The sequence below is a fragment of the Mizuhopecten yessoensis genome, unplaced genomic scaffold, assembly GCF_002113885.1.
Source record: "Mizuhopecten yessoensis strain PY_sf001 unplaced genomic scaffold, ASM211388v2 scaffold9157, whole genome shotgun sequence".
NCBI classification, from domain to species: domain Eukaryota; kingdom Metazoa; phylum Mollusca; class Bivalvia; order Pectinida; family Pectinidae; genus Mizuhopecten; species Mizuhopecten yessoensis.
Genome location: NW_018407907.1, coordinates 202,822 through 226,691, shown reverse-complemented (window position 1 = coordinate 226,691; position 23,870 = coordinate 202,822). Strand labels below are relative to the sequence as shown.

At 38.5% G+C, this 23,870-nt stretch overlaps 1 protein-coding gene across 4 annotated transcripts in view; it reads left to right on the top strand.

Annotated features, from left to right (window-relative positions):
- LOC110457489 (uncharacterized Nudix hydrolase NudL-like) overlaps positions 1-22,789 on the top strand; it is a 55,250-nt gene extending 32,461 nt beyond the window's left edge. Inside the window, exons 1-2 of one of the 4 annotated variants that reach the window (XM_021508791.1) lie at positions 15,276-16,202; positions 21,538-22,789. In XM_021508791.1, coding sequence (XP_021364466.1) covers positions 16,162-16,202; positions 21,538-22,252 — 756 coding nt within the window. In that variant the 5' untranslated portion in view covers positions 15,276-16,161 and the 3' untranslated portion in view covers positions 22,253-22,789. Of the gene's footprint in view, positions 1-14,557; positions 16,421-21,537 lie in introns of those variants that run through there. The other 3 variants (XM_021508794.1, XM_021508793.1, XM_021508792.1) reach the window with 3 other exon arrangements.
- The last annotated feature ends 1,081 nt before the right edge of the window (positions 22,790-23,870 follow it).

Genomic DNA, 23,870 nt, shown 5'->3' with positions numbered 1-23,870 from the left:
ATTTTTACTTACTAAGTATCCATTAATAGTCTCAGCATGTGAGGCGGACATCCTGGTTCAATCATTGTTAGTATAATGTGACCGGGCGGAACGTGTGCTGGGTGCCTTCGGCGTGGTATTTCAGTAAGATACACCATGAAGTCGGCATCAGATCCGCGCTATCACATGGAGGCAAGTACACTCAACATACCTTGTATCCGGCATACATACACGCATGCACGTTACACAACATACGTGGAGGCACGTCATTAAATTAACTTAGCTGTTAATAGGACGCTAAACATAATAAAACCAAACCAAAAAAGAACATACTTCACACATCGTCGACATAGACAATGTATTTAGAATCCCTGTCCCACTAAAGGCGAAACACGAGAGAATTCCACTGTAGTTTCGGTATGCATACAACAAAACCAGGTGACTACCGGTGAGCAAATCGGGAACCGTCGGCACTTTCCGTAAACGGGTATTTTCTCGTTTACGGAAGTGCCGACGGATCCCGATTGCCATTGCGCATGTAGCCCATAATATGACGTCTAGCGTGATCACTATATTATTTAGCCATGGTTGGCAATTTGGTCTCGTGGTGTGATGTACCCCACCACACTTCAATCGTCTGAAAAAAATGTTGCGGTCACAGGAAAGTCAGAACAACATTGAGAACTATTTATCTTTCACCTACGATGTAAGTCACTAAGCAAATTCACACCTCAAAACACAATAACCCAGGAAAACGTTTTCATTAACCTATCTTTTGACATGATTTATTCCGCTGCTCAACAAACACATTAGATTCAAATCACTTTGAAAACTCTGAGTTCACTAAGTATAGTTTGGAATGTCCTTGAAGGATTTGATGTAAGATTCAGCAATAGTAAAGCATCACCTATTTTTTCTTCCTTTTTTTCAAACAAACAACCCGGCAAGACAGAAAAAAATATAAATTGCAATTTCAAATCGCCTTCCTCAAACTGAAAATCAGAATTTCATTTGTAAGGGCACCGCCTAAGTTGAATTTCACCAAATGGGTTTGCATACTGACAGTGCCACACTGTTGGTCCATGTCTTAAGTTTGTTGAGTAAGGTTTGTAACAGGCGAAAGAGAAACACAACGGCTAGACCGGGATTTGAACCTGGGACCCTCCGAATTCCAGACGAACGCTCTACCAATGGAGCTACCTGGTCGTCGCAATCAACCCAGTCATTTCCACTACATTCCTCCCTCCTTTTTCTAAGCTTTCGCCCCCGAAGGAACAGCTATTTACAACCAAGGATCGGGTTTCCCTTGCCAAACATTCATCAAGTGTTGGAAACAAGGGTTGGCAATTCGTTAATTTTGTAATAGGATAAAGAAAAATGCACCACCAGATCACAATTCGAACACGGAACCCTCCGAACTCTAGACGGTCGCTCTACCGATTGAGTTACGTTGTAGCCGACAATGTCCAGATGACGGTGAGAAACAGGCAACCTGAATCTACAAGTTTGACAAAGGTAGTGATATGTTGTGTGGTTTTTTTCTCTTTTTTTCTGTCTTTTAAAGTTATGTTTGCAACAATTTCATTGCAATCCTCTTGTTGTGATTTCCAATGCAGGAAACTAACGTTCGGGTAAACCAAATGCCTGCTGTATCCCGCTGCGCGTCATAAGGGGCGAATAAAGTGGGGTTTGGTTTGTTTGTGTTTCACGTCCTATTAACAGCTGTGGTCATATAAGGACGTGCCAGGTTTTGGTGGTGGAGAAAAGCCGGAGTGTCCCGGAGAAAAACCACCAACCTACGTCCAGTACCCGGCGACTGCCCAACGTAGGCCTCGAACCCACGACCCAGTAGTGAAGGGCACCGCGGCTCCTCTTGAATAAAGTGGGACCTCTTACAGAATCGGTGTCTTCAGATCTACTTAAGGGACCTCAAGGAAACTAAAATTGGTCGGTTGCCCTCATTGTAACACTTGGGATTGGCGGGATTTTTTGCACTCTTCCCTACTCTTCCTATGGGCGGTGTCTCCATTAACGCACGTCTTCACCACCTCAGCTCTTTCGAAGACGTTGAACCCGAAACTAAAAAAAAAAAACGAATCTGGGCCATGTACCAATCTCAGAAGTGGACTGACTTTATAGATTCCATTTTGAAATAACATGCTAGTAAACTGCCGGATATCCGGTTTATTCCCAACGGTTTCTTGAATGTCACACGGTGTAATATTACGATTTAGCAATAATCTACGTATCCAATCTCTCTGTGGCATTTAAAAGTAACAGTGTTGGCATATCCCCAGTGCTTGCTTTAATAATTAATGCAAGGCAAAATGTCATCGATAGTTAGAGACACCAGACGTTTTTATTAGAGTCTCAAATAGTTTTTTAAAATAATCTCTCTTACAACAAAAGCGATATTTGAGATATGTATTGTCCAATCCAATTTAAAGTACAGATGATCTCTTATTTTAATACTTAAAAGAAACATATGCAAAAGTATCGTTTATATGAAGGAGAGGGCTTATATAGGCTATGCCTGTTGCCCGATTCCTTTTGTACATAAGATCAGTACAATAAAATATTCTGTAATGAAATGTCATCGATAGAAAAAAGCAAAGCCCACTGACTGGAAAACGCCAATGACTCAACTTACTACATTTTAGAACTTGACAAGCGGTCATTAAATTCGCGAAAACAAGACTTCGGTACCTGCCAACATTTTGATGACGTAAGCGCGTGTTATGCTTCCTAGTCTATAAATAATGGATTTTGAATTATAAATAAAACGGTGGTGGTTTTTTTTACAGTTTAATTGATTTGGGTATTTAACACAACAAAGCACAATATATCAAACGTGAAAGCCAATGTGAATTTTAATTTGCTCGTTCGATAAAAGCGATTGCAATTTGACCGTGATTTGACAATAAAACGAAAGAGGCATCGACATGTTATGGATGTTTTTTATCGGTATTAAGATTGGAACCCTCCCGCTGAGCATATTTTATGTCCCAGTGCGCAGTGTGTTTGTTTAATCAACAAAACGGCTTCAAGGTCCTTCATCTGGATATTGAAAGGTGTTTATACCTGTACTTGCGTTTACCTGGTGTAAAGAAAAATATAAAGGATTTTAAAATGAAAAAGAAATATATGCAAAAGTTGTCAAGGTACAAAATCTAATGCGCTACAAAATCTAATGCGCAAAATGACGCTTTGTAAGTCCTTAACATTTCAAATGTTATATGGGGTCACTTAGACGCCGGGCATGCGCATAATGAATCGGTTATAAACAGGAAACAACGTGTTTATTGCACGAACATCAATGCCTCGATCGGCTCCTCTCCCGTTAAAAATCTTAAATTTTGCCAAAGCTACTGCTAATACTTCAATGCCATGTTTACACGTCCTGTAGAAACGGGGGGGGGGGGGGGGGGGGGGGGACGCATACACAAACAACAATGAGGGATATAATGAAGCATCGACACATCGGGAAATTGACATATCGACACGTTTTATCTTTGAGATCGTATTGCAGTATGTAATCGGGGAACTTCCTGTTGATTGCTGTTTTGCCAGTGGCTTGTGTTAGAACAGTCATGCTATGGTACACGAGGAAGTAAACTTGATACTTTCGAGGACGGACACAACTCGACAGATAGCATTACTTAAGGATCCCCGCACTATTGACAAAATCCGTACTCGTGTTACTTAGCAATGCTCACTAAATATCACGATATTTATAGCTAACCGAATTACCTCATAGCTAAACAGTGTCCACTTACTAATCAGTACTTACTAAATATTACGCAACAAGACAAGTTCATTCATACCATGTAACTAAGCAATGCTCACTAAATATCATGAAAATAATAAAGGCTCACTAAATATAATGAAAATGATAAAGGCTCAATAAATATAATAAAAATGATAAAGGCTCACTAAATATAATGAAAATAAGTTATGCCCACTAAATATCATGAAAATAAGCAATGCACACTAACTATCATGTAACATAGCAATATGCACCAAGTATTATGAAACTGGTCAACGCTCACTAAATATTATGTTACTAGACAACGCTCACTAAATATTATTTACTAGACAACGCTCACTAAATATTATGTTACTAGACAACGCTCACTTGATGCATGCAAATAAGCAACGCTAACTTAACAAAACAGTTCGTCGTCCATTCTTGAAGAATTCTTATTATTGCTATTTCTCAAGAAGTACTGTACGTGTGATTCTCAAGAATTCAATTTGTCCTTAGTTACGCACGTTTTCATTTGTGAACAAAAGGAAAAACTGGCGTCCATTTTGGATTTTGGATTTTTTGGCAATTTAAATATAAATATAAACTTTATTTATTTTACAACAACCATGAAACAAGTTATTTCAACTTATATTAAACACTCTTGTTGACCCGGATTTTAGCTCGCGGGGTCTTAATCTGGGAGGAAACCGGAGTACCCGGAGAAAACCCACGTTTTCGGGCAGGTGACCCAAGACCTTTTCTCGTCCGATCGGAGCCACCAGACCATCCTGTCTTGCTCGTGATCTTGGCAATTTTAATTTGTTATCGTTATTTCTCAAGACACTTTTGAAGGTATATTTTAGTTCCAATCCTGTGTATCTTTCATTTTTTAGCTTGAATAAGAAAAAAAAGATGGCGACCAAGCAGATATTCTGAATTTGAAGGTTGTTGCTATTATTGCTATTTCTCACAAGAGTAGGGTCCCTGTTCTATAATATTGCATATTGGTTTCAAGCTTCAAGTCGCTTGATCGGAAGAAAAATATAGCGGCCAGAAAATAGAAATCTCATATGTTCTATATAGACAACCTTATTCTGAAAGAACATCGTCAAACCCAGATAAAGTGTTAATCAAACAGAAAAGAGAAAAAATGTAATTAGGCTTTAAGCCTGTTGTCAAAAGCTTTTGACATTGTAATATTCTTTTGTAAAAAAGTTATTGAAATGGAAAAGAGAACAAAACTTACAACATAAAAATGACAAAGAGCTTTCGATTGTGGGTGCCAAGAGTCCTATGGGATCTCTTTTCTTAACATTCTAACACGTAAGACTGCTGTTTTGTTTGACTTTAGATACAATGCTAACTGAGAGAGATCTAAGGGACCGATTCCGAAGATTTGACACACGTCTGTCCGATGACCGATTAACGGTGCCCCCGGGCTTGTGCAAGGCTAGTGTCCTGATCCCATTGTTTCTGAGAGATGGTGAATGGCGGGTCCTTCTCACCCAACGGGCTACCCGCCTCCGCTCCCACTCTGGGGACGTCGCTTTTCCAGGAGGAAAGCAAGACGAGGGTGACACGGACGAAATCGCCGCCGCGCTCCGAGAAGCAGAGGAAGAAATTGGGCTAAAACCCGAGGATGTCCGAATAGTCGCAGTCTTTCCGCCATGCTACGTCGCCCATAATAATGGCGTAACTTCAGTGCTTGGTTTGATCCCTTCAGATTTTGTGCCCAATATTAATATCGACGAAGTAAAAAAAGTATTTGACTTACAACTTTCAAGATTCTTAGAATCTGACTTCACAGTACACAAGATGCCATTCCATGGCAAAATAATTGGTGTTTATTATTTTGCGGATGAACATGACGGTGATACGGTTTTGACGTAGGGATTCACCGCAATGTACTGTATGCTTGTGGCCATGGTGGCGTTCCAGACGGACACGCGCATAGAAGTCGGAGAGGGCGTCTCGGTCACTAAAGATGACGCGTTTGGAGGAAAAGACAATTTTCTTAATGTAGTTCTTGATGAAAGTACTATATCAAAGTTGTGACGTGATAGTTTTATATACACGGTCAGTTAAACGATTGTTGTAAGGACCACGATAGCTTAAAAGCTGTTGGATACCGTATGACGAAAGACATTTCGTCATCAGATTCCATATTTTCATGTATGATGCATGTATGTTAAACTAATTATATAGAAATTATAGTTGGTACTAGATATTACATGTTATAAATCATTAAGATGAAAAACATTCATAATGGCAGTATCTTAAGTATACTTAAAACTTTTAAGTATGATATAGAAATAAGGGGTGGTCGGGTTGCGCAGTGAAAATCGCACTGGCATTTCACTAACACGGTCGGTGTTCGAATCTCCGATCAAACGTAAATGTAATCACAAATTTAGCCTGATCACTTGGGGTTTCTCCGGTTATTTTGGTTTCCTCCCTCGTTAAGACCCTCTGTGCGCACTTCTACCCAGGCCAACAAGGGTTGAAAAATCTTATTTCGTTGTTGTAAAATAAATTAAGTTTACATTTAAGGATCCTTGCGCCGCTGTTCTGTGGTTTTTCGTATATACAGTAAAATCCCCTTAGTACCTTTTGAAAACACCTGTAACCGCTAGACCAGGATACTTCTATTTACAGGGTAGCTTATTCTATTTACAGGGTAGCTTAATCGATTAGAGTGATAATATATAGAACAATCTGAAGTCCAGTGCTTGATAGTATATAGAACAATCTGAAGTATATTGCTTAAGTATGGATTTTGTGTACATGCCCAATTTTCTTCTTCCGGCTATAAGATATTTAAAAAATCTTATTTTGTCAATGATTTGGAAAAAAAATAAAATAAAGCGACTTAGAGCCAAATACTGTTTTCAATGTTTACAATTGAGTTTTTGACATGATTAAAGTGAGTTACAAGAAAGCTGGTTTGAGCACAGAATTCATACTTGAGAATGAGAACGGTTTCATGAATACGGGCCCAGGTTTCGAATGCCGGTCTAGCCCCTCTGATTTTTTACGCTCAAAACACCGTTGTTGGTGATATATGTTTTTAATTTCTTCTTTACAATATTTTCATAAAAGTCCTGCAGTGAATGTTTTCCCTTTCAAAAATGATTTATCAAAGCTCTAGTCATACCGGTCAAAACAGTTTCCAATACTTAGCTATAGTTTTCATCAGCTGGACGGGGATCCTTAAGTTGAAAAAAATATTTCTGTATCATTTTCATAAATACAATTATTATTATGTACCATTTATATGTATAGTCTGTATAGTGTATAATATATAAAACAGAAATAAATCAACTTTGTGTAAACAATGGTCTCATCTTATCAACAAAACATAGCAATAAAGATCTGAAATAGTTCATTTCAATAACAACAACGAAAACAAAACACTGCGAAGAAGAAACATTGCTGTCGTCCGCTTCGGTCATTCGGAACTCATAAGGGCCATGCTCTCCTCCTTTTTTTCTTTTTCAATTTTTTCTTTTTTGACTTAATTTGTTCAATTGAAATTTAACGGGGGAAAATTCTGATCAAAGTCGATAAGTTAGATTTTGTGCATACAGTTATACAATATTAATTTATAATCGGCTATAGTATACAACGATTATGGTTCAATTCCTGATTAGCAACAATGTCCTGGCGGTGTGTTATGTGGTTCGGAGCCCCACAGAAAATAGCATCCCAAACTCTATAATGTCTTTTTACGATGTATAACTATCGATTATACCCCGTACATATTACAGAGATGAAAACCTGCTCACGTAAAATTGCCCGAATGTTAGACAACAGACTTAAGATGTTCTAAAAAAAACGCGCTAGACGCTTAATGCCGTTAGTAAGACAGAACATGTCTGCATCAAGTCTAAGTATTGACGGTTGGTGCCGTGATTTACGCACAGCGCTTGTAACATGCTGTGATCTTCCATTATAGCCACCCCTTGTCTGCTGTAACTAACGAATGGCAACAGACATTGACGAATTGAACTAGCTGTCTGCAGCTAAGCACTAGTTAAATCTTTACCAAACTAAATCAATATTTCTCACAAGTTCTGTCTGTGAACGCCCATACATTGGCCGTGTATATGTCTGAGGTATAAAAAGAATGAAATAGTAGAATTTTGTTAACTGATAAATTTTCGTGACAACGCCACATACTTAAATCTCTGTAATGAGATGTAAAGCAGTCGGTCCCCTGTGTCAATGCTTGTTAAGGGCATCGCTGTAAAAGATCGCAGAAAGAGTAGGCGGCGTCTGCCATAAAAAGACGTTTACCTCCGTACATGAGCAGGTTCGGGGGAAAGAATAGCCCTGCGTTATCCCAATACATGATCGTATGAGGCGATTAATGTCGGGTTCCCTGCAGACGAGGTTTTATCATTTCTGTCCTAGTTGTAGGGAAATGACAACAGCTGGTTCACCTGTTGTCAGTGTAAAGTGACCTGGCGGAATGATGTGCTGGGTGCCTTCGACATAGTATTTCAGTGTGATAGCACTATAAAGTCGGCATCAGATCCGCGCTATCACAAGGATGCAATTATACCAACATACCCTGTCTCCTGCACACATACACCCGTGCACGCATACATAGCACATATGGAGGCACGTCCTTAAATGACCTTAGCTGGCAATAGGACGTTAAACAAAATAAAACCAAACACTAAAGAAACCAAAGAAATTTGATATCCTGCCACATTGCAACGCTAAGAACTTCTATTGCCTCATATCTTCCCTAACTACTTTTTCTCTGGTTTACCTGTTGTCAGAATGATGTGACGGGCGGAGTGGTTGATACTGTGTCCAAGTAATGACATTTCAGTGTCTGTAAACAGAGTCTTCCTGTTGTCAAAGCTGTTGTGAGGACGCAAAATCCTGAAGAAGAAAAAAAAGATCGTGCAAGCTAAATTAAGCCGGTCACAGATTGGCGTTGAGTAATTTATAGACGTTGCTCATGTCACTTCCGTTTCCTAGTGCATTGCCAAGGGACAATGACCTTTTAAACCGATATTTACTCTGTAATATACTTTTCCATAATAATGATAAATCGTTCAGACATTAATACATAAACGCGTAATTAATACAGTACATAAATACATACAGCAAGTACATAAATACATACAGCAAGTACATAAATACATACAGCAAGTACATAAATACATACAAGTACATAAATACATACAGCAAGTACATAAATACATACAAGTACATAAATACATACAGCAAGTACATAAATACATACAGCAATACAAATACATACAGCAAGTACATAAATCAATACAGCAAGTACTTAAATACATAAATACATACAGCAAGTACATAAATACATACAGCAAGTACATGAAAACATACAGCAAGTACATAAATACATACAACAAGTACATAAATACATACAGCAAGTACATTGATACATAAATACATACAGCAAGTACATAAATATATACAACAAGTACATAAATACATACAGCAAGTACATAAATACATACAACAAGTACATATTTATGTACTTGCTGTAGGTATTTATGTACTTGGTGTATTGATTTAAGTACTTGCTGTATGTTTTCAAGTACTTGCTGTATTGAGTTAAGTACTTGCTGTATGTTTTCAAGTACTTGCTGTATGTCGTTAGGAACTTGCTGGGTGTAGTTATGTACTTACTGTATGTATTTATGGATTTAAGGACTTGCTGTATTGATTTAAGTACATAAATACACACAGCAGAACATAAATACATACAGCAAGTACATAAATACACACAGCAAGTACTTAAATCAATACAGCAAGTACATAAATACACACAGCAAGTACCTAAATACATACAGCAAGTACATGCATACATACAGCAAGTACATAAATACATACAGCAATACAAATACATACAGCAAGTACATAAATCAATACAGCAAGTACATAAATACACACAGCAAGAACATAAATACATACAGAAAGTACATAAATACATACAGCAAGTACATAAACACATACAGCAAGTACATAAATACATACAGAAAGTACATAATTACATACAGCAAGTACATAAATACATACAAATACATACAGCAAGTACATACATACAGCAAGTACATAAATACACACCGCAAGTTCATAAATACATACAGCAAGTACATAAATACACACCGCAAGTACATAAATACATACAGCAAGTACATAAATACACACAGCAAGTACATAAATACATACAGCAATACAAATACATACAGCAAGTACATTAATACATACAGCAAGTACATAAATACATACAAGTACATAAATACATACAGCAAGTACATGCATACATACAGCAAGTACATGCATACATACAGCAAGTACATAAAAACATACAGCAAGTACATAAATACATACAAATACATACAGCAAGTACATACATACATACAGCAAGTACATAAATACATACAGCAAGTACATAAATACATACAACAAGTACATAAATACATACAAATACTTACAGCAAGTACATAAATACATACAGCAACTACATAAAAACATACAGTAACTTCATAAATGCAATCGATAGGACGTTAATTTGCAAAATTGAAATTAGTCCGGTTTTTGTTACAAAATTGAGTGTACAAAAACACTGAACTCGACACCTTTTTCAAGCTAGAACTTGAACTAAGTTGTGAATGTTATAAATTCGGTCATGATTTGTTAAATATGTACATTAACGTTATGAAAAGACACCACTCGAGACGACAGTGTACAGAAATGCTGGCCGGGGCGTTCAGTGCATAGCTATACGATGGTCATGTAGTGCAGACACCTTGTTGTAGACATTTTATTTCAATTTTTGAATTTCGAGGTAATCTACAAAAGGTGTGTTTCCTCATTTAGCCTTAACAGTTATTGTCCTTTCCTCATTGTTGTTTATATCATAACTACGGCTAACAGTCTTTTTGATATAGTTACCATTTAGGTGTTTGGTATAAAANGGGGGGGGGGGGGGGGGGGGGGGGGTAGAGTAAACTAAACATAAGAGCGGAAGTCGAACAGTCGTAAAAACCTGGTGTGTTTTACCCCTTTTAGTTTCGGAAGGGGGCAGCATCTTTCTTTTTCTGTAAATAATGCTTTTTCTTATACATTGGAAAAGATTTCACAGTTTTATAAAAACTATCCTGTAAAAACGGTAAGACAGATTATCAGACTCGTGTTTATGCCATCAAAGACCTCATGCTCATAGCTGTGTCATCGAGACAGGTCGCCTCTCCTTGCCTTTTCTGCACAAGCCTGCTGCGGTAACGATTAGAAGATAGCGTCCGGCGCTCGCTGCCGACCATCCATCAATTCCTTGAAAGAGATCCGTTCTGGCTAAGAGACCAAATCTTGTTGCTTGAGAGATGGAATCGGAAGCGTCATGGTTGGCGGGAAATCGACCTTCTGCTGTCACCAAGGCACCGGAAATGACGATATAACCGCACGTGAACTTGACGACGAGCGGTGTTGATGGACAATCGATGATGACCCAGTGGTATTTGGATTGGCGACTTTTCAACTAACTGTAATACCGATACAATGCTATTCTCGTTATAGACTGTGACCGGGGCAATGTCTAACATCTATATTGGCCGGGCACATTAATCAACGGCCGCAATAATACCCGCATCGAGTAACATTCCCGTAATGTTAATGTCTTTTTAAATTGTCAATTAACTTTGGAAATATGATTTATTTTGACGTTGTAACAATGTATATGTCTATTTTAAGGCGTATACTCGTATTTATGGAGCTGTTATTTAAATGAACCTACCGAATCACGTCATCATGTTGGTTATTCTTCGAGCAGACGATTCGGAGCCGGAAGGAGAGAAGCTTCGCACGTAGATTTATTTAGTTTGAGTGCATACCTAGAAAACATATGGTTAGAATTTAACAGTTCAGTACATGTTATACAATAGAATTGTTACTTGGACCGGTCGATCGTTCTAAACTCTATAATCCAATAATTCCATTACGTAGCCCCGGATTCCATATCCGACAGCCTCCAAGTGCCAACGCATACTAACCCAGACTGCTAAATAATCACCACCCCCACCCCCTACCTACTTACCCACCCACACTAGCAATATTTTTCGCCAACTGACAATTCCTATGCATCTGATGAAGAAGAAATATCGTTTTGCGTCGAGAAGAAAATTAAAAAACCACCCATGAAATAACGGATTAGCCTACGTGGTATTGTCGAAAATCGATTTGTTATAATGAAATCAGTTGCTTAGCAGTGCCAAGCTATAATAAGGATAAAACTATTTTAATCCCCGCCATCAACTAGAGTATTTTCGTCTTTAGCTGTTTTTGGATAATCTATATTGTATTAAGATCATAAAATGAAAAGCTGCTGTTCTGAGTTTAATGAATTCGAGAACCGTGGGCACTTTCCGTAAACGGGTTCCCGATTGAGTTTAATGATGGACTGTTGAGAGCCAGGTGTCGTCTGCTCGTCAATGCCAAGTCCGCCAGACGAACAGTGGCACGGCCATATACCCGGCAAACTACGTTCTGTAAGCACGCATCGTGTCTCGCTTAAACTATCAGCCTCCCCATATGGGATACTGCAAAAGGGAGCTTGCACAACATATGCATGAATTGTGTATGTCTTACAACGCGATACTATTAAGAATGGCTATGCATGCGGAGCATTTGCATTTGAAATAGACAAATTAGTCTAGCTCGGCTATACATAATGTTTTTGGCGCGACAGTCTCACGTGTTGGATCAATCAAAGCACAATATTTCACAATATTTTCGGTTTACAATGAAAATCAATAAATAAATGTTCGTGTTAACTGGAATTATCATTATAACCTTACCATGGATCGCGACAAGTTTTCATGGCTTGGGCATTAATATTTATTCTATTCACTTTACACGTGCTCAACTAGGAATTATCACGTCATCGTAGTCTACCAAAATAGAAAATTATTCTTTATATCAAGGAACAAAGTTTGTTTTCAATGAAAGAACGAAACAGCCAAGTAGAATTTCCCATACGTAGCTTTATCATAAATATTTACATATAGTTATACCTTCGAATTAAAATGTTAATATGCTATTAGCGATAACAATAACGTTAACATGGTATATTTAAGGATCCCAAATACAACTGCCAGAAAATGAATAACTCCTTCGCAACTCTCTTTTTTTTCCAGCATTACTATAGCTTTTATAAATCATTTTTTAAAAGAAAACTATACACCTTGCGGGACCTTTGTAAACACACGAATGAGATGAAAAACCCGTAAGGTATTCTGCGGAGCCAAATCTGGATTTGTACCTTGGACTTCAGTTTGTTATACCATCTCTGAAACCGATTGAGCTACCTGGATTACGGAAGTGGATGAGCCCAATTGTGCTTCAGTTACTGTATATCCAAACGGAAGTTAAGGGGAGATAACTGTGTATAGGAAAAACGGCAGTGCAGTGGTACAGGGATCCTGAATGGGGTATACACCCAACATGCATTTGTACGCCCTACCCTTGTTTCATTGATACAATGCCAATATTGATTACCAAGTTTTGCCGAAGGGTAGACTTATACAATATGTAAACCCGTGTTTTATATCTGTTGGGAATCTTAGAAATGTAAATAACATTCCGACTTGTGATGGATATAAGGAGAAATCCGAGAAATGCAATAACAGTGCCGTGCCGTATGTTTAAAACTAATAGATTATCCACAGACGAAACCATATGTACGAAGATTCGATAAAAACTAATTCTACACAGCCAGACGCGGCAAACTTAGGAATGATATATGATGGTTCTAAAGCAGCCGACTTCAGCACATCTGTGCACTTCAAGTCGGCGGATATTTATCATTCTACAAAATAAACCTCGCCTACATCCCCGGTACTTCATACACTAATACATGAAAACATTATCTTTCAAACAAGTTTCTCTCTTCAATTTATTGCTTGCCTTGTATAAATACAGTGTCGTGACTTCTTATTTAACTTTTTCATAAGTGTCCGTCTATGCACCGTTTACCTAAGATATGTGTCCGCCTATCCATTCCACCGTATATACCCTTATCAAACCTGGTAACAACTGTCAATGCATATCCTGTCCGTCTTTATCCTGTGTGCAAATGTCCGTGTATGCCCATATTTCGCCTGTGTGTAAATGTCCCTATATATATAAAGTGTGGACCCTCTGCTGTGACTGATATATCTATCGCAGTATTGAGAGGCGACTAATGAGACATTCCGTAACAAAATGGAGATTTTTCACATTTACCGGGCCAGATTTACACATGCACATGTTCCACGTTTTTGATATCTCTCGTTGACTCACTTTTATTATAGTGCATCTTGCGCAAGAATAGGTCCTCTACATCAGCGTTCCTTGTCCGCGATGCTCTCAGCTTAATTGCTGCCTTCGGCTGTCTTTAGCCGAGGGGACTATTGGTTTTATATAATAGCTATATTTTCAATTATAGTATATCAATTCTATCTTCTTGTTATATGATGTGTATGTACATGTAACTGTCCTGTTTCACTGTTTCTTGAAAAAGGAGCGGATCGCTCCGAAAATTTGACAACCTAAACTTGTCCACACTCTTGGAATTACTTCTTTGCCCCATATACATATATATATATATACCCATCTTTACCTTGTGTGCAGGTGTCCGTATTAACCCGTATGCAAATGTACCCATATTTACCAAGTGTGCAAATGTCCGTGTATACCCACATTTACCCTGTTTGCAAAGGCCCCGTATTTATAGTGTGTACAAGCGTCTCAGTTACTCATGGTGACCTTGTTTACATGCTCTCTTTCTTTTCATCTATTCACCAGAATGTGGACGGAGGGAGAGGCCGAGTCCCGGCTGGAGGACATACTACGCCAGTACGATACTCGACTTCATCCTTCCAATGATCTCAACATTCCGCCAGGCTTCAATAGAGCAAGCGTTCTCGTTCCACTCTTCTGGAAAAATGGTGAATGGAATGTTCTACTCACCGTCCGATCAGAGAATCTACGGTCTCATTCCGGACTCGTGGCTTTCCCCGGTGGAAAAGAAGACCCGGAAGACGAAAACGTTGTCGCGACAGCTCTTAGAGAGTCCGAAGAGGAGATCGGCCTTGACCGGAAACACGTGCGCGTGCTGTGTGTACTTTCTCCTGCTATTGTCCGACCTGCAAATATAGTAACTCCTGTTGTGGCGATTATTCCGAAGGACTTTGAGCCAATAAGAAATGTCGAGGAGGTCCGAAAGGTGTTTAGTCTTCCGATATCGAGGTTTCTTAATGAGGACTACACCGTGAAAAAATTCCCGTTTCGTGGTTCACTCTTCTTTGCCTACTTTTTTTCTGACATAATTGATGGAGAGACCATCCAGACGTGGGGTTACACCGCGCAGGTGATCATGAAAATCGCCATGGTCATCCTCGATTCCGACCAGCAGCGAGAGGTCACCGAAGGTCACTTCATGACCAAGGACACATCCTTGTCGGCTCAGACGGAGACGGACTTACTGCAACAGATGCTGGACAATGTGAAAGACTCTAAGCTTTGATGTTGCGTTCGGAAAAGTTTAAAAGCGATACAAATTTTGTTTCCGTTGTATATCTGATTCATGATAAAATAGGTATCTATCATTAAATTAAGAGGTACACATTTACGCCATAATCAAGAACAAACATATATATATATATACACACATATATCTCAAATTGATATAAAGCTTACTAAAATGACAGCCCCCTAGACAGAATGTTTAGGAAGGTGTCGAAAGAAACGCCCTACATGTGAATCTTGAAACTGATTCGTTTCTTCATCTCCTGTACACGTGCTAACTGAAGAGGGAATTTTATTTAAGCGTTTGGAGTCGTTTAAGTGCCAGGCAAAGACGGGTATAAGTAATCACTCTCAAGATTTGAGAACATACAAACATTCAGGCAAATTCTGTGGCGAAGACTGTTTGTGGTTTGTTCAACAGTTACGATTCGGTGCAGTAAGTGGTTAAAATAACAACAGAATACCGGAGTATCAACAAGACCATGATTCGAACTAAAACACCAGGCCAAAATATGAACATGGAAATATTTACATTGAGACCCTTGAAAAAAAGTACAAGGATGATAAGACCAGGTGTTCCGGAAGTGTAAACGTCTTATGCTTCAACGACGACACCCGCCATGTAAATCTAAGTCGAATCCAAGTAACGTGTCGTCCTCACATCGAGATCTCGGATAGTGACAACAACATTTCAGAATGTCACCAGAATGTTTTTCTAGCCTGTGGTCGATTTTATGATTCAGTTTGATTTCCATTCATTGGTCGATTAAGACACGTGATCAGGATTTCTAGTCAGTGTTCGATTATGTGATGTAAAATTGTCCAGAATTTTCAAACCAGTGATCTGTTCAAGGATAAGACCAGGATTCATTCTGCAGCTGATGATCAATTTAGAAATGCGACAAGGACCGATTTTTAGCCGGTAATCTATTTGATGATGTGACCAGAATTTCTTTCTATTCTTTGTTCGATTAGGTATGTCACCAAGTTGCAAGCCTATGCGTAATTTGGTGAGTTCCACACAATGCTCAGTTTTATGATATGACCTGCATCACTTTTTGCAGCTGATGGTCAATTTAGATATAATAATAATAATAAAATGATAATTCGAGGTTCTTATATACCGCTTTATCACAACCTAATTCGTAGGTCGTCTCAAAGCGGTTCACAAATTATTATCCGTGGTTATAGGGCCTCTGCAACCAGCCAATACCTTTCTCAACTCCCTGGGGAGCATACAGCCGGAGCTGCCATTTCTGCGCTAACAGCTAGCATTCAACAATTCTAGCACTGCCCAACCACGTACTCATTTACAGCTGAGTAGACTGGAACAAGCGGAGTAAAGTATCTTGCTCACACCACATTGTCGTGCCGTGGCGCGAACCCACAACCCTTCGGTCACGAGCCCGGCGTCCTACTACTGGACTACCGTGCCTCCTAATATATATGGGACAAGGATTGATTTATACCTTCAGTTCGATTTGTGACCAGGATTTATTTTGTTTTCGTTGTCAATTATCCGATGTGACCATAAGATTGATTTGTAGCTTGTGATCAATTTAGTGATGTGTGAATAATCGCTTTCCGGCCTGTTGTCAATTCCGAAATGTGGCCAGGATGGAAAAGGTGACGGTGATCAGGATATTTTAATTTAATAATCGTTTACAAATTTAAGTGACTGCTTGCTTTTACAGGGGTCATATTAGTCCTAGAAATATGTTCAAGATTATAACCAAGAACTATACATATCTGGAAAATACTAAATGCGTGCAGGATTAACAGTACATGTTGTAATTATGTGTATGCAGTATTGCATATCAACAAATGACAAAGACATATTATGAGCTCAATAAAATATGACGATGGTTACATAATATATATATTGAATATTGTTTTTAATGGATAATAAAATACACACACGTGATTTGCAACAGATTGCTATTGTACGAGGCTTATATACTTCACGTGACAATGCATTATAAATCAATGACCCGAATCTATTGTATTGCGCAACACTGATCCAGTTGAAAAAAAATGTATTAAAATTACCGTAAATGTTATAATAAGGAACCACAAATGGAAATACCCAAAATGATCGCTTACCCGAGTATAGTTAACTGGTTTATGGGAATGCGAAAATGGTGATCTCTTAATACAGGTGATCCCGTTACAGGGGCGTTGCTGGTTTATACGTGGAGGCACGGTAGTCTTGTGGTAGGACGCCTGACTCGTGACCGAAGGGTTGCGGTTCGAGTCACGTCACAGTACTTTGTTGTATCTTTGAACAAGATACTTAACTCCGCTTGTTCCAGTCTACTCAGCTGTAAATGAGTACGTGGTTGGGCAGTTGTAGAATAGTTGAATGCCAGCTGTGAGCGCCGAAATGGTAGCACCGGCTGTATGCTTCCCCCGGGAGTTGAGAAATCCAAATGCCCTATAACAACGGATAATATTTTGTGAACCGCTTTGCGACGACCTACGAACTTGGTTGTGATAAAGCGGTATATACGAACTTCTAATTTTTGTTAATTATCATTATACTAGTTTAAACACTTTGGTATTAGAAAACCCTGTCCAAATGCAGGCGAAATGCTAGAGAAATTCCCAATTGATTTGATATACACACAAAACCATGCCCCTAAATTCATTTTTGATATTCTGTAGTCGGGCTCGGCCAGGGAGCTATCGTTTATCAGTGGGCGAACGTATTTGTGATCGGAGGTCAGGGTTCGAATACTGGCCTGGTCTCCTTGTGTTTTGTCTTTCAGAATACTTGTGTTGATATGTGTTTTTTTATCATTTTTTCATAAAAGTTCCAAGTTAAGGGTTTCTTTTAAAATATATATAAAATCATTAACAAAAAGTATTGCCATGAGCTAAGAAAGATTCCAAATCATATATCTATATTTTTGGAGCGATTCAGGGATCTTACCTTATTACCCCTTAAGACAGTTTTGAACTCTTTCAATCCAAAGGTTGGAATAGTCCATTATGAAATTTCAGGGTTGAATGAGTTAAGTTTAGTCGGTGCTAGCGTATGATTGATGATCTTAACAGGAAATTACATCGTGTTATCTCGGGTTTTATCGGAGATGTCACATCTTTCGTGTTGTTATGTAATCAGGCAAAGATATCGCCAGGATGTTGTTTACCTTCTGTGAAATATACACCGGAGATATATTTCAGTGAGTGGTGAATGAAAGGGAACACCTGCCAACGTCTTAAATAATACACTTTAAAACGATGCTTTACTGCACTGTCCCTACTCCTCTATGTACTCTATGTGGTCATAATGGTCAAACATGTATTGACGCTTTGGTACATCAAAGAATCTCTCTCGTGTTGCATAACACGCTTACAGCCCATTTTGTTACATTCGGTAATAAAATTGTGCACACTTTTTACATCGATAGCGTAAGATAGCGTTTACTAAAATAGTTACTGGGAATGTGCAATTATAAGATTGTAAGTACCGTGAAGAGATTGGCCTGGTCATGCCGATATGAACGCAAATCGGTTGCATACATAATGTAGTTGGGGATCTAAGAGGATTTTAAAGGTTCCAGTAAATTCACTAAACTTGCCAAGTTATAAAACCTGTATGTTATCATATTTTTTATTGTATGGAAATCCCCAGACATTTTTGAAAACCACCCCAGAAAGGCAGCCACCCTACCCTTAAACAGCCAGATCTCTCTGGAACCTCAGCTTGCATAAAACCTATTATGCAGTCATAACCCTTAATAATAATGCTATACAACATTTGATATAGCACTAACATAAGCCACTCTAAAGCGATTTACAGTACATAGATATACAATGAGCATACACAATAATCAATACATTTTTTGAGGAACTCGCAGGAGCTGCCTTATCAGGCCAACGACTTGTCATATGCCACCTAGCTAATATCTCCCTGTGTGTATATACCTGCGTGTGTGTTGGAGATGTAATGTCTTAACATGCCCATATGAAAATAATCCAATCCAAAAAACTTTCATTATTATTCTAAAATGTAATGCAAATAGTTTTCTCATTATTGCTGTTTGGTGTCTGTGTGTGCGTCAACAATGAAAGACAATCCTCCAACAGTCTGAGTCATTCGAGTGATTGATTCAAAAGTATTCAAAGTGTTATTTGAAGCGCACTGCCAAGCGTCAAATTGACATATATAAAAATGGCGGCGTAACCAAATCACGAGACACTGCATGTTTTTCATGGCTGATTCATAAAATACGCATACAGAGGTTGGAGTCGTCTTTTTAACGAAGTTATCGTGAGATCTTTAATATTTTCACAAATGCAGATACAAAAGACATGTGTGACTTGATTGTGCGTATTATTGTCCGTACGTGCCAGCACTTAAATAAATTAGACAGCAATATTGGAATCCATTATGTAGGAAATGAAAGCGCGTGCTTGTCACGAAAGTTCGAGTGAATCTAATGCATCGTCATGAACTATCAATTAACGGGATATAAGTTGTAGCCGTGTATGTAATTGGCCCGCTCAGTGTAACGTGGACGGGATGGAACTTATACATCAGACGTAAGGATTACAAGATATATCACTGAAACACCGGGTCGATATGACGCTCACAATCTCCTTCATCGTTTAAAAGTAATGTAGCCTGCTTTTCCATTATAGCAGACTCGCGGAATTAATGTACTTTGTGACTATCGACTTTAATATCTTGGAACATAAACAAAGAATGACACTGAATTACGTACCAGGAACAACGAATCAAGAAAATGGATAAATCTGGACATACATATTGTATTTCGTATTTTTTTTAATTTTTTTTGCCTTACCAGCAGCTGATAAAGTAGCACAATACAAATCAGTGAATTAGTTACGTTTCAGCACTGACTATCAATTGAAGCGAAATTTCGAAATCGTGAACTTCATCACAATTTTCACAAATAAACCCTCGACAGCTTGACCCTCACGAAATCTGCCACAAACCCATTCCCAAAAAAGCACCATTTTTTTACGACCTCCCCCTGATAATGTATTTGCCATTCTTGTTACCTCCCTCGATAATGTCTTTGCGATTCTGGTTACCTCTCTCGATAATGACTGAAGATTTCCGATTACCTTCCCTAAATCATGTCTTTGAGGTTACATCCTCTGATCCTTTGCGGTTCTGGTTGACTCCCTCGATGATACTATTTTTGTGGTTTTGCTAACATCCCCCGATAATGTCATAGACGTTCTATTAACCTCCTTGATATATCTTTGACGTTCTGGTTTCTATCAGGGGATCATGTTTTTTGCGAATCCGGTAACCTCCCTATTCAATTCATCAGCGGTTCTGGTTACCTCCTCCGATAATATATTTGCGGTTCTGGTTACCTCCCCCGATAATGATTTTGAAATTATGACCGGCATGCGTGGCTGCATCTGCGTTGCACGTGTCTCACACGCGCTTGATACGAAAGCGGACATTTCATTTATAATCTGTGTGGATTTGCGTGTCCCTAAAGGCTTGTTATATCAATAAAAAAAACACTCGAAGGTCTGACCATTTCTCCCGAAGATGTACCGAATGATTCTGTTACGTGCTCGTTGAATTGATTATCTTTCCAAACACGCAATAATTAAGTGTTACGAATGGCGTCTGTTGTCCTCTGCTTTCTAAACAGAACAATTATAAACGATATATCTTTAACTTCATCTTGTTTAGCTTTACAAATCATCATGAAAGCAATCAAATGCGTGATAATATTTGCATATTGGAGCTGGTTTGTTTGTGTGTTTGTTTGTTTGTTTGTTTGCTTGCTTGTGCTTAACGGCCCATTGAAAACTAGGGACATTTACGGCCGGAATAATTTTACGATATGTGGCCACTATTCGACAAAACGAATAAGATAAAATCTCGTATACCTTAAAATCATCAGAAAGGTTGGCTCGAGAGTTAAAAAGGGGAAAGGGGGGTTAAATAAAAAAAAAATAGTTGAATACTGTGAATAGCCAAAAGGAAAAAAGTAAGATGTATTTAACGAACCCTCGTAAATAAATTTGAATAAAATTAATTCTGCAAGTGAGGCCACCGCCATCTTTGATTTAATAGCACATGTTAATTAGTTTCTTCTTACAAAAAAATCCAAAAACGATGCAGGGAGCCGATCGAACTTATCTGCAAATTAAAAAGAAAACAAGCGAAGTAAGATCGTTAGTCTGTTATAGTGCCCGTATAACCATATTTTACGCTATCAAACCGTATGTAATTTGGAATTTCTTTTCCATTATTTCAGTAACATGGCAGGAAACTGGAGGTCATTAGAAAGCATTCTCCGTCCATTCGACACAAGGATACATCCACTGCCTATTCAGGTCCCGTCGAATCTCGTCAGGGCGAGCGTGCTCGTACCCCTCTTCTGGAAAAATGGCGAATGGCGTGTGATGCTGACAATCCGGGCATCAAGCCTCAGAACACACTCGGGTGTAGTGGCGTTTCCTGGCGGGAAACAAGATGACACCGACGAACACGAGATCGCCGCAGCACTTCGAGAATCGAATGAGGAAGTAGGCTTAAACCCAGAGGATGTCCGAGTGTTGGCCGTTTTGCCGCCATCATTTGCGTCGGAGAACATACTAGTGACTCCTGTGGCTTCTGTTATTCCGAACGACTTTGTACCGAAGGTCAATGAGGACGAAGTGCGGAAGGTGTTTGATTTGCCGCTATCGCGCTTCTTGACAGAAGATTACACTATGACGAGGCATGAACATCATGGCGGAAACGTTTGTCTTTATTATTTCACGGACAATATTGACGGCGAGACCGTGAAGACCTGGGGTTACACTGCTACGATCGCCATGAGGGTTGCTATGGTGATACTAGATTCTGACGTCAGCCGGGAATTGAAGGATGGGTTTTACATCACCAAAGAAAACTCCCTGTCAAGTCTGTCTCAGTCAAACACGTTAAAACGGCTGGCCAGGATGCAAGACAATCCCGCTAAACTGTAAACAACTTTTTAGTGGACACTGGCCGAAATGTAGATTGTAGGTCTTCACGGATAATATTGTAATTGGACAGAATTAGTTCATTTGTAAAGTCTAAGTTTGTTTGGAACACACACCGGAATTGAAAACTTATTTTGCGAGCATTCGAAAACGTCTGTTTTCTTTGTCAGCCAAAGAGTGTAAATGACCAGAGTCTTGACTCTAAACAACTGAAAACAATTCACTAAGCCGCAGAAGGCCGAATCAAGTGAAGTAAATTCTTGTTTGTGTTCAAAACAAACTTAGTCTTTATTATTTATATCAAACTGATGAATCTTATTCCGGATAGTTAATTTGTAGTTCTACGGGTAAATATATTAATTTTATGCATTAAATTAACTTTTACATCCATGCGACATTGAACTATTTTCTGTGTGCGTAGGAATATGAAAGCGTCTGAGTAGTTTTCCTGTTATAAAGACTCACGATCCGTATTTGTATTTAGGTAAAGGGTACTTACGAGTTAAACTATGATATTATTACCAATGTACCTACTGGGCAAAAATTGTTTCATACCTTTTCAAAAGATATGTTCCTAATAATTACATGTTATGCATTTTACAAAACTGTAGTTGTTTGAAATTGAATATTTGAAAATATAAAGTAAAAAAGAAAACACACAAAAAAACAGCAGGAGTTGAACTCAGGATATATACATTACAAAGAGTACGCTTTATCAGTGTTGCCATCTAGAAATAACAACTGCAAATCATCGAAACGTGTCCAATTTATCGGCCGCAAAGACCATGAAAAACTTTACAAGGGAGGTCACTCTAAGCCAGAAAAAAACTGGGTTTTTTTGGGCTGCTTCGTCTTCTTACTGTCTATGAAGAAGGGAGAATTCTCCAAGAGGTAGAAAAAACGCCGAGTGGAACTCTCCGTTTTGACAATATTTAATGATGTGGTACCCTTTACCTTAAAAATATAATTTGATCTCACAAAGTCCGTAATTAGCGGCTATGAGTTACAATCTTCTCATCATATCGACTATTTCGTTTGTTATCGTTATTCGTGATTATAACCTGCACCCGAATCGGTTTTTGACGAAGTTGACTCCGATGTCCAATTATCATGCAATTGTCAGTATTACGCAGACCGACAAAACACAGAAATACGTAATCGATTTGTTTTCTATTATTTATATATATATATGCCAATGAAACATTTATAATTCGCCATGATCATTCATATCAAAAATACTGGTAACCCCTAGAACATAAAATTGTACCAGACGATACGTAAATGATTTATGCAGTTTGATAATTACACACAAAGCGCTCAATGGTAGCTTTTTATTTGTTAACAAATATCTTTGATGACTTTTGACCCGTGTCAGCATTGGGTCTTTATGTTTAGCTGGCAAAATATAACGTCTAAAAACCCGTTCCACTTCGAAATTTCCACTGTGAGTGTCTGATAAACAGTCCAATTGTGGTGCTTTGTAAAGATTGGAAGCACAAAATGTTAACCGGCGTCTCTCTTCTTAGCGCTGACCTACTTCCAATTATGTCTTTGGTATTTAGGTCATTTGTTGACGTCAACGCACTTTTCATATATATCCAAGTTTGTCTGAAAGGAATTT